This window comes from Sitophilus oryzae, unplaced genomic scaffold (genome assembly GCF_002938485.1).
Source record: "Sitophilus oryzae breed Bouriz unplaced genomic scaffold, Soryzae_2.0 scaffold_2006_pilon_pilon, whole genome shotgun sequence".
NCBI lineage: Eukaryota > Metazoa > Arthropoda > Insecta > Coleoptera > Curculionidae > Sitophilus > Sitophilus oryzae.
This window is the reverse complement of record NW_022146732.1, coordinates 4,853,567-4,865,606: the sequence shown is the minus strand read 5'-3', so window position 1 is coordinate 4,865,606 and position 12,040 is coordinate 4,853,567. Positions and strand designations below refer to the sequence as shown.

The 12,040-nt window shown below is 32.7% G+C and overlaps 1 protein-coding gene across 1 annotated transcript in view; it reads right to left on the bottom strand.

Moving 5' to 3' along the window:
• The window catches only part of LOC115883902 (homeotic protein proboscipedia), a 108,856-nt gene that overhangs the window by 89,023 nt on the left and 7,793 nt on the right, over positions 1-12,040 (bottom strand). The window contains 1 exon segment of the mRNA XM_030902328.1: positions 11,419-11,605. Coding sequence (XP_030758188.1) covers positions 11,419-11,605 — 187 coding nt within the window.

Here is a 12,040-nt window from a genome sequence, read left to right as displayed (position 1 = left end):
TCAATAAAATAAACACTTAAGGGCTACAAGCTAAGAAAATACGTTAATACAGCCGGGGACATAGCGGCAACAAAGCTTTACCGGACACGCGCGACGCGTACTACAAGGTAATACATGAATGAATAGGCTCCCTCGCCTCTAATCGGTGTTGTCATATTGTAAAGAACTTATCTTTTTTAAACAGTATCCGACTTATAATTTAGTAGTATAAGGACTATTTAATACATCTATGGAATATTAAAACTTACTTTATTAAAATGTAGTATAACAAGAAAAAAAATATTGATAATATTAAAAACGTGACAACATAAGCTGGATGAGGAAGGCTCGGTCGACTGTACCCAGAAGTAAACATGTGTACAAAAAAGATTGTTTGACCGCGTTGAGATGTAAATAGTGTAGTCTATATTTTATTTTAAGTCTATTTAGGGGACAGTGTCCTGTTACAAAGCTCATGAAAATCCGAAGATTGTTCTTATTTAAATCAAGAGAAGTCTTTGATGACTAATTTTATATACAGGGTGGTCCGTACTGTACTTTAGGACATACATTTTATACGAAGTTTTTTACTTATTTTTATGTGCAGAATATGCTACCGAATTTTTCGGAAAACAGTTCGTACCATCCTGTAACCAATTAAACACTGGTGTGGTTCGATTGATAGCAATCTAGAGCGATTATTTTTCAAATGCGGCATAAAAATATTGCGACACAAACCCTTCGTAATCGTTTCGTTCCCCTTCTGTTTTTAAAACTTAATTAAAAGTAATCGATACGACGGGGGACTACCGAATTATTGGGCCCCCCGAAAAAAAAAGCGGATGCGGACGCATCACCCCAACTTGCGTTTTTAATCGCAATGATGAGGCGTATTTGCTCAACCGGTGGAAAGAACCAGAAAAAAAGAGACAGCTTGTGCATCTGGGTTTCGATACGCTGTCGTATTTTGTATTTACTTTCACTTTTTTTATTTAAAATATGTACTAAAGAGGTATGGTCAAGCGGTGTAAAAATGAGACATTTTTCAAAAGTTTTAGTTTTTTCTTAGTTGCAAACATTTATAGTTATTTTTTTATACTGTAACGTTTTTAGTTCGTTACATGTCTTTTTTATATATAATATATATGATGCCTGGCCTATCATCACCGGATTCCCACTCGTTCAGGCCGGATAGTTTATTTGACGCGTAATTTTTACGTTCCCTAGTCGCCAACCCTGTTATCGTTCGACACAACCCTGTTATTGCTCTGAGGAGGAGCTGTCAACATCGCTTCTGTCAACTGTCTCCGTGCTTAACCTCACTTTGTTTTGACGCTCTGTTGTATCCCAGTTTTTGGAAATGGTGATTATTTAAGTCTTGCTGTATAATTTGAATCAGCTGCTATTTCGAGGCTACAGGTAAAGATGAGTTATTACCTTTTATAGATTCGATATTATTATTGAATATTTTTAGGGTAGAGTTACGGATGTCCCAACTTGTATTTGTGTTTTGCTGACACGTTGGCGTCCCTTTTCTTTTGTCCTCCAGAATGTCACATGGAAGAAAGGACATGTTGTTTATTATTTATTGAGCCCTCGGAAGTATTTCCAGGTAGGTTTATTTTGTTTATTAGACCTTGTTTGGTTTTAAACAAGAGTTTCATATTTGTAGGGTCCAAGGTACGGACTATATCCAAGGTACGGACTATATCCAAGGTACGGACTGTGTCCAAGGTACGGACTATTTCCAAGGTACGGACTGTGTCCAAGGTATGGACTGTGTCCAAGGTACGGACTATTTCCAAGGTACAGGTAGTGTCTTATGTACAGACATTATCTTATGTACAGATGTCCTGTGGACGAGTGTCCCCAGTAAGAACGATTTTTTCTTACATCTAAGTGCCACAGCGTGGACGTAGCTTGAGTCCCATGCTGCTTCACTCCCATTTCTAAGCCTAGTCAGTAGCTACGGCTGTAAGGATTCATGGTGTCCTCAATCTGGCCCCTTTTGTTGTTTTGACCAACAGGATCGCCACAGACAGTACAGAGATGCTAGACCTCCTCGCGCTGCTACTGTTTGAAGCAGGGTTACATAAAAGAACAGCTAAGTGTATATTTAAGTTCTAGTTTTGCATTTAACATCTAAAATGTTTTCAGTCTTAAACAGTAACGTACATTTTAAATAATATCGTACAGACTATATTTAGTGGTTAGATTATTAAGAACATTTATGTCGATGCAGTAGTTACAATGTGATTTAGATTTTAGGTTTCATTTTATTACGCCTTGTAATAGTATTACTTTCTATAGATATTATTATTGCGCTATATTAACAGATGAATAACGAGACATAGATTCTAGAATCTACAGGTTGCAACACATCAGATTTAACACCGCGTAAAATTTAACAATTTAAATAAAGTAATGCTACTTTTCTTATATTTTCTATAACGTTACACGCATTGTATTTTTTCATAGTCTTTTCATAGAACATATTTAATATTATTTACATACATAGTTTTACTCAACAAATAACCACTATAATAATTATTAAAATTGTACAATGCTATTTACCATCAGAATTCATCATGAATAAATATAGTCATTAGTTTTAAGTATTATACAACTGTGTTTTCTTTCTCTGTACATGCCTGGCGCCCAATATCTATATATCTTTTGTTTATTACTATTGATTAATTTTCTCTCTAGTGAAATACCTTATCCACGACTGCTCTCCGATGAAAAGCTGCCGTTCGCAGTGGTAGTTGTTTAAAAAACGCTACAATACAAGCCGATAAAATGGTATTTTATGGTCAACCGAAAAGAATTAATTTCGGGAGACGATAATGCAATTTTATCGGCGTGTATAAAACAATATTTTTTTCCATAACGAGTTTCGTTTTAAAAAAATATTCAAAATTATTATTTAAATGAATTTATTACGAGTAGAAAGATTATTGTGCTGGATTGGCAAATAAATAAAGCTGTCTCTTTAGTTGTCAGTTCTGAGTCAATAATTTTTAATTCTCTTTCGTGTCGATTGCTGATTGAATTGGAGTCAGAAATGGCTCAAAACGAAATAAGTAAATTACCAACAGATATTCAGGCTGAGGCGACAAACGCCATATCCAAACTACTTCCATTTAAATCTCGAATAACTTATGAAAAGGAATAGAAAGATTTTCAAAAATGGAAGCAATTAAAAAACGTGCGGGAAGAAATAACGTTTTAACCTATCCTCGCTACTGTTAAAGTATCATTTAATCTACACTTGCGGTTAAAGTACTATTTTATCTACTATTTTTTATAGATATAAGGCAATTTTAACAGTTGCTATGGAAAAAAAACCAAAGTATGTCTTCTGTGAAAACCATTTGATGGTATTGCAGAAGTAAAAATATACCAAAATTACTCCTAAAAAAGGCAACATGCAGAAAAGATTTTCTCATATTTAATCCATAAAAAGTCTAAAAATGACACTCATAAAATACACGTTTATAGGCCCTGCCGTCGTTTATGTTAAATGCTGAAATAAATATGAGACTAGAACGATAGAAAAAAATGTCTATACCTATGTGGCGGATTCACCTCTCCAAAAAAATCCTTTATGGGTATTTCGCCACTGCACTGCAAGAAAATCTACAAAATAAAATAGTTATTTTTTGTAAACACTTCTGCGTTAAACCTAAACAGACACTGCTTGTCAGAAGTTCTGTTTACAGTTATACAAATTTGCCTAACAAAGAAAAAAATGCTTAACGTTTCGGAAAGTTTATCTCTTTCCGTCGTTGGAACCAAAAAAATACAAAGAATAAACAAAAAAACTATTTAAAATATTGAAATTCAACTATTCGAGAACACTTTAATTTTTTAAAACAGATACGTCTACAAGAAACCGTTGACGTTCTGTTAAAATGACATTATATCAAGTTAAACTTCAAAATTAACAATTACTACCTGATAACAATTACTTAATGAGGTAAAACCAAAAAGCTTCAAACTTTCTGTAGATGATTATTTTTTATTTGTTTTCAATTTTTACTTGTGTTATGCTTATTTAAGTTATGTTCATTAGAATCAAAGAAACGATAGCCATACATTACTAACTTTTACAGATACCTGAGCAATACATTTATTTTTATTACATAGTATTAAAAAAACCTCTTTTATTTTTCTTTTAATCGTTTTTTTCATAATAATTTTTGTGTTGTTAAAATTTACTCTGTGCAAGTACAAGAGGCGAAATACCCACACTGATAAAAAAGCTAGACTTGAACTATAATCGTCATCGTTCTTAAAAAAAAATTAGTGGCAAGAAATTTATTTCAGCGTAATAGAAAATATTTTGCCTGAAGAAAAACACTCTTAACTCAAGAAAACTGGTTCTCTTGAAAAATCTATTTTCATTCAACCAAGTGCAAGTTACTTTGTTTTAAGATAATAACAAAAATACGCTAGAAGGTACTTCATTTAAGAAACATGGCCATTTTTCCAATAGCTAAATACTCTTTTGATGAAAAATAATAACGACACGCAAAGACGATGACGAAGGAAGGTATATACAATCAGTTGGCAGTCCGATTAGTCGTACGTCGTACGTCGCATTTCATAGGTCGCACATCATAGTACCACAATAGTACGCACGGGTTTTGTTGCTTGGAATTTTTCACTTGGAATTTTGCATAATTTGCTTTTTAAACGCATATCGTATAACAAATTAGTGATCGTTATTAACATGCATTTGTCATTTTTTATGGACAAATTTTAGGATATATTATGGATTCTTTAAAGGCGTTTCTGAAAAAATGGAAATTAGAGCATTTATTTGCTATATTTGAAGGTAAGAGACATTTACTTAATGCACCTATTTAGATAATGCATGTGTGACTGTAGATAGAATAAGAATATAGTATATATACAATTTTTTTATGCAAATAATTACAAAAACTTTAGAATTTCAAGTCGTATTAAAAAATTCAAAATGTGACCAAAGCTTATAATTTTAATAATTTGTTTGCTTTACTTTGATTAATCGTGATGTAACACTTTTTTGTAATTTGTAGAGTGATGAACCACCCCAAAAAATACCAGGGAGTGAAGAAGCAGAAATAACTACTATCGAGGAAAATAATATCATTTTACTTTACTACAGACCAGGAAAACCTAAATTTATCAGAAAATAATATACCTCGTAATATGCCTGCATATGATGTATAGACTTCTCTTAGTTCAAAATAAATTTTAGTTGAGTCAATGGCATTCGCTATTGGTTTAAGAAAAGTGTCTCTTTAATCAAGGAATGTCCCTTTTCAATTAAGAATTTTTGCATGTATCAAAGAGACTATTATTGTTTTTGTAGCAAGAACTTCTTTGCATATTAATTTTGGGTCAAGAGTGAAATACTTTGGACAGATAGATTCTTCTATTCTCTAAAGTAATTTTTTAAAGCTTATGAAAAGATAGTTAATGCTTTGGGCAAAGAAACGTCATTCTTGGCCCTATTGAAAAGCGCCAATCTTTTGGGTCAAAGTCATATTCATTTCGACTGAGAGATCCTTTTTTTCAGTGCATAGGACTCTTTTAAAGACGTCTATTTTATACATAGATTTAGGAAGAACAGATATCACATTATGCATTTTAACCCGATCAAACATTCGGAGGTTGACTACGTACTGTAAAAATCAACTGAGATAGAGAAGGCGACATTGCCACATATCAAATTTGCGCCTATCTACTTAGTTTGATTTGCAGAAAAGGTGACTTTAAAACCTTCACCGGATATCAATAAATCTCAATTTCTTAATTAAATTAATAGTTTATTTTTAAAGAAGCATGCGTAATAATATGTTATTAACCAGAGGATATATGCATTACTATTAAAAGACATGTTTACTGTTTAATGTGCTGAAACGTCTAGAACTACTGGCAACGTCGCTGCTAGTCTTGCAGAATGAAATAAGCCGTCCGTCCCTCCACCCCTCGCGACGGCCTATGGTCCGTTATAGCGTACTACGTTTAGCTTACGGTGTGTTTGAAGTCGGAATCAAGTCCGAAGTGAACTTTCAGTGTTTTTCAGTAGTTTTTGTTTTTGTTTAATGTACTTTTGAATCTGCAAATTTTCAATATGGTACGACAGTGCCAAATGTGTGGACAAATAAGCTCAAATTACCCGAATTTGTCTTTTCACAGGTAGGTATTGTTTCCGCCGCGCCGTAATCGTACATAGGCGTCCCACAAGGGAGCCTTTCACAATTAAAATAATTTCTAATTATATTTGTTGAATTTTGATCTATAAAAACAAGAACGTAGTAGCCGGTAATTGAATTATAATTCGTCTCAATTACTACCTAACTGTTGTAGATCATAAAAAATTTGAATATAAACGTTACATTTGAAACTTTATTATAAGCCAGAAAGTGACATTTTTTTCTTAAAATTGCGTCTTATTTTGGTCATTATATACGATATTCTAAAGGAATTTTGCTTAATAAATAAACAAAGGTGTTTACCCGACCTTTTTACATTTTATTAGCTTTATTATATCTGCCCCTTCGGCCTTGTTTAGACAATTTTTACCACCGTACAAATACATCTTCCTAGAGTTATTTGTACGGTGTGTTTAACTTTTTTTAGAATGGGACGAACTGTAAATAATTCTTAGGCTACTAGTTTTATACATACCTATATCAAAAAAAAGCTTTTTACCTATTACGTTTTTGGTTTGTGATTTTTATTTCAATTTTTTACGATGATAAAAGGGGGGCCATTGTAACGCAGATGGGGGCCATTGTAACGCACATTTTCAAAATTTTTTTGTCAACATACAGGGTGATTCAAACCGCAATACATATGCTTAATACAGTTCATGAAGATTAGGATATTTAACTAAAATTTGATTATCTGATGAAGCTACCTTTAAAAGTAATGGATTTGTAAATAAACGTAATAGGTATTTATTATTATGCGACAGAAATCCCATACTGTAGCACACAGATTTTATAATTTTAATGATAAATGCCTTCTATTGCGAGACTAAAAGGCAATTGCCTCGTATCAGAGACATCATAATACAAGAAGAAGACCGAAAGTCAAATATTGTCTTATATTTTCAAAAAAAACACAATTTTCTCATTAAATATTGATTTTAGGTATAGGAAGTTATTAATAATACAAGATTAAACAACTATTACACAGTACTTCACAGGAAGCTATCGATTGCGAACTAACTAAATCGTTACTAATTAGGTACTAATTTTGAAAAGTTCTTTTAAGATAAAAAAGGTAAAACTAAAACCTAAACGATCATTTGTGATTAAACGGGAAGTTCTAAATAATGTTGCCTATTCTAAACAAGAAAAATTTATTTATAAGTTAAGTTTTATAACATTCCTAATTAAATTTGGGCGAAAAGAATATTTCTGTTTGCTGTAGGTAATTTTCTCAGGGAAAATACGAAAATAAAAATGACTTTTTAAGTTAAAAAAAGTCAAAAGGATAAGTTATTCCAAAAAAGGACTGTCCTTTTCAAAAAAGAACAAGTGGCAACCCTAGGTATTTCTGGAATGGAAATTTAATGGCAAATCTACAACTTTGGTTTGAAAATATGTTCCGGCCACCTATGTTTACAAAAATGTCTAAAATGTGCCTAAATGCCTCCATATTCTGAAAAAAAAATGAAAGAAGAGTCACCAACCACAAACCTAATATAGAACTGTTTCGGAAGCCTGAGTCACCCTGTAAATATTCAAAAGTAACTGAAAGTTTATATAGAAGTAACTGAAAGTTTAAATTGAAAATCGACGTTGGAGTGATTTTCGAAAACTACTAACGTTTCAACATAAGTATATGTGGGATATTAATTGTATTATTATATTAGACCTTATAACAAAACTCATCTGACGAAAAAGTGTTAATGTAGTATATTAATATGGAGTAAAAATTTTACTAATTACTTTACTTTTACTTTACTAATTAAATTCGTTCCAAAAAACGATACGCCACTGGCCATTAGAACAATCCCAAATGCGCCTAGTTGCCGGGGTCGGAAATTTTAGACTTCTCTGTCTCTTCTGTCCTTGTTTGACACATTGGGATGTTTGATACACTACCAACGAGTATTTATGAATGAGATGTTCGGTCTATCTTTATAATGTCTTTGATTTTATACATACAAATACTAAAAACTGGGCCACCTCTTATGCAAAATCACCCATACATTTCCTCCCTTCCACTATATTTATTTTCTGTTTTGTATACTATAATACGATACGTAATTTTCGTTTTTTAATATGCGGCGCATTTTTGCAATTCACCGTGCCGAATTGGCTTTATGTATGTGCCCCGGTTGAATAAATAAAAGTTTGCGGTGGAAAAAAAAACAGCGACCGTTCCTCCCCCCTTCTTCACCTCCGCCCATGGATAACAAGGGGGGCAGCGGGCAGGGTAAAAAAGGGGGGAAGGCTTTATTAAAGCCTTTGATGTATCCGCCGTGCCGCGGCAATGCGTTTCTTGTTTAAAGGCAATTTTAGAGACCGGCGGTCGGCAAAAGTAGGTTATTGGATAATTGACGGCGATTTTTTGCGCTCGTGCTGCGGAAAAAAACAATGTTGGCGATGATGCGCCGTTTTAGCCTAACCTCGATCCTTGTATATACAATTCGGCGGTTAATTGCGACTGGAAAAGGGTAAATAATGTTTTTTTTTCAAACGTCACAAAAGTACTAATTTTTGCGACGTGATTGACAATATAAAATAGCTATTTATGTAACAAATTGCGAAATGAATGTGTTTTAAGCACGGGACGCAAAATTGTCCAACGAGTCGAAAGCCGAGTTGGACAATGTGTCAAGTGCTTAAAATACTCTTTTCGCAACGAATTTCATACAACATTTTTTGTGAGAGCGGATAATTTGAGATTTTCTTACACAAATTCAACAATACTAATAACAAGTATCGTTGTGATGTGTAAAAAATAAGATTTAACAGTACAACCTATACAATTATTAAATAAAATTAAGCCAAACTTGTAAATATTATTTATTATTTAAAGTTTTTATTTATAAGTCAAATATTTAAACATCGTTTATTATAATAAAACAAGACCAACGCAATACGCCTAAAGTTTTGTAAATGGAGTAAATATAAATAAGTACTAATAGTATAATAATAGGTAAATAATGGCAAAAATAAAAGACTTACATTATATTTTTAGGGCCACAAACAAAATGAATTGTTTAATTAAAATACATACCTATAACAAAAATTATAGTTCGAAAAACGTTTTGATAATCATTTGATAATATTATGACTGGCGCTATGACAACGACAATATTTTTTGAGAATTTGACAATAATATGACAATGGCCGTTGGAAACTATAGAAACTACATAAAAATCCTGATTTAACGCCATCTGACTTCTTAACCTAAAAATTAATTGCTCTACCACCTAGCGCCTGAGGCTGGAACTATTTTATTTGAAATTTCCGTGGAAACGGTGGAACCGCTTTTGCTATTTCACTTTCCGGCCCCTGCACTAGTGCAAACAAGTGTCACTTTTAGATACTAATGCTTAAAATAATGTCATTTCGAATCTCAAATAAATATTAAAAACTGTCAATTTCGAAACGCTTTCACAAAAATATATTATTAAACTGACATAAAGTGTCAAATTCAACGAGCGTAACTATAGTTTCTCGATATGTAATTATATACAAGGTACGACTTTTAAATATTTTTATATTATTTGTAACGTTTGAGATTGTTTAAAAAGTTATTTGTGGCGTTTGAAAAAAAATTCTATTCATATTCAGTAAAAATGACTTAGGTCAAGTCCGGTAGAGATGCCCCACCGGGTGAGATGGCCACAGCGTGTAAATTTCTAATTATGTGACTTATATCAGTTGCTTCCTGCTAGATACGGCAGTAGTTTACCCGCTGCTATTATGGTCTGACATAATTTGAATGTCAATAAAAAAATAGGCTAGTTTTTACAAAGAACTGTTTTTATATAAGTACATATTTTTTTACTGTCAGAGGTCGCGTGGGAATAACGTAATATTATGTAAGTTTTGGGTATTTAATGCCATTTTATATTAAAATACATCCTTCGTGAAGTATCATAACTTCAAAAAATTATTCATATGTCGCTGCATTTTAAAACCTTGCTAAGTGGTCATCTCTCCCATCGTATTGGGAGAGATGCCACATAGAAAGCTGGTAAAGATGCCCTACTAATTTATTTACTAAAAAGTAACTTTTTTTAATCATGTCTACTGAATATAAAATAAAATGTCCCGAAAGCGCTCAGTGGTTTGAAAAATCATTGACTGCTGCTTTGCAAGCCATTAATACCGACCAAATGGGCACAAAAGCATAATGCATGCTTTTGGAATCCTTGCAAAGACTTTGAGACGTAGGGAGGCAAACAAAAACACAGATATTAGTTTAAAAAAATAAAAAATAACCGTAGATATTTAACCAATATGAATATGTATTTTTTTGCGGGGCATTTCTCCCATGTTGGAAGGCCATCTCTCCCGCAACGTAGGGAGAGATGGCCAATTTTCTATTTTTTTATTGTTCTCTTACTATTATATATACTTACTTATTATATTACTATCTTAGTCCTATTATGAATTATTATTAAAGATAGTTTAGGTGAACTTCTTACTAACAGTTACTAAATTGAAGGATTTGAAGGACATGCTTAAAAAAGTGACATATAATGCTGTTAATATAAATATTATTTTCAATTTATTTCTGTAATCCTCAGTAGCCTGCAAATTTTGTAGAATACCTCCCAAAATACACACTTTTATGCAAATGCCTAATAATGTTAATGCCTCTCAAAATTTATTTAAGAAAAAAAGAAATTTTGAACCTAACCAACAATTCGTGTGGTCTGTTTTTGTTTTCATGTCTCGTTCATTTTTTATAGTGATTTACTGCAATTTTCTTAAATTATACGAGATATTCTCGTTGATTATTGGTTTGAAATAAATATGAGAAAGTCCTCCAATGAAAATTCGAGTTGCTTGACTCTAATAGTTCTAATTCTGAGCTAGCAAATGAGCTAGATGCTTTAACTAGACCGTTATTCAGAAACTACAAACCTATCGTTGAAAATTCGCTTGAACATTTACTTCCTAGCACTCAATCAGAGGATAGTGGTACACAGGTACAGTATAAAGTTTATTATAATGAATTTCTTAGCTTTAAATTAAATCTTTTTTGGTCTTTACGCGATCGTGCGGTCCTTACCACTTTTCATCTCGCTAGCTCGTGTGTCACGACCTTGAATTTTTACTCCCAGCGCGTGTAAAGAATTTTCACTTCCAAAACCCTTTTAAACTAGGTTTATTTATGTTAACAAAATTAATAGCAATAAAAAGATTATAGAAATGTCAACATATATGCATAGTACGAAATTTTTAGACTTACCCTGTTGACTGTTTTTTCTTGTGGTTTTCTTTTCTTTCATCCAGGGGTATTCTGGAACGTTGACTCCCGGTGATCCCATTCCGTGGGGAACGTCCAAAGGGTATCCACCTGGTGGTGTGTGTTGAGGGCTCATGGGGGGTCCGTGGGGTGGCATCTCGGCAGAGAGATGAGGCAACGCTGTCATAAACTGAAAGAAAAATCAATTAAACCGTTTGGCAATATCTTTTTATATACCGCGCTGGCAGATCTTGCTATTGGGTCGGTATTCATATGTGTGGAGGTGAATCGCGTAGGGATCTTAATAAGTCGGAGTGAGAAAAATGCGACGGTGTACTGTTGCGAAGTTGCCACATTTATCTGAGGTCTAGAAGAAGATTTTAAAGCTTATAAACCAATGGAGGAAAGAAAATAAATAAATAAATAATATTTTTCAATAGCAACTGTTAAAATTGTCTTATATCTATCAAAAATAGTAGATAAAATAGTACTTTAACCGCAAGGGTAGATTAAATGATATTTTAACAGCGAGGATAGGTTAAAAACTTTATTTCTTTTCGCACGTTTTTTAATTGTTTCCATTTTTGAAAATTTTTGTATTCCCTTTCATAAGTTATTCGGGATT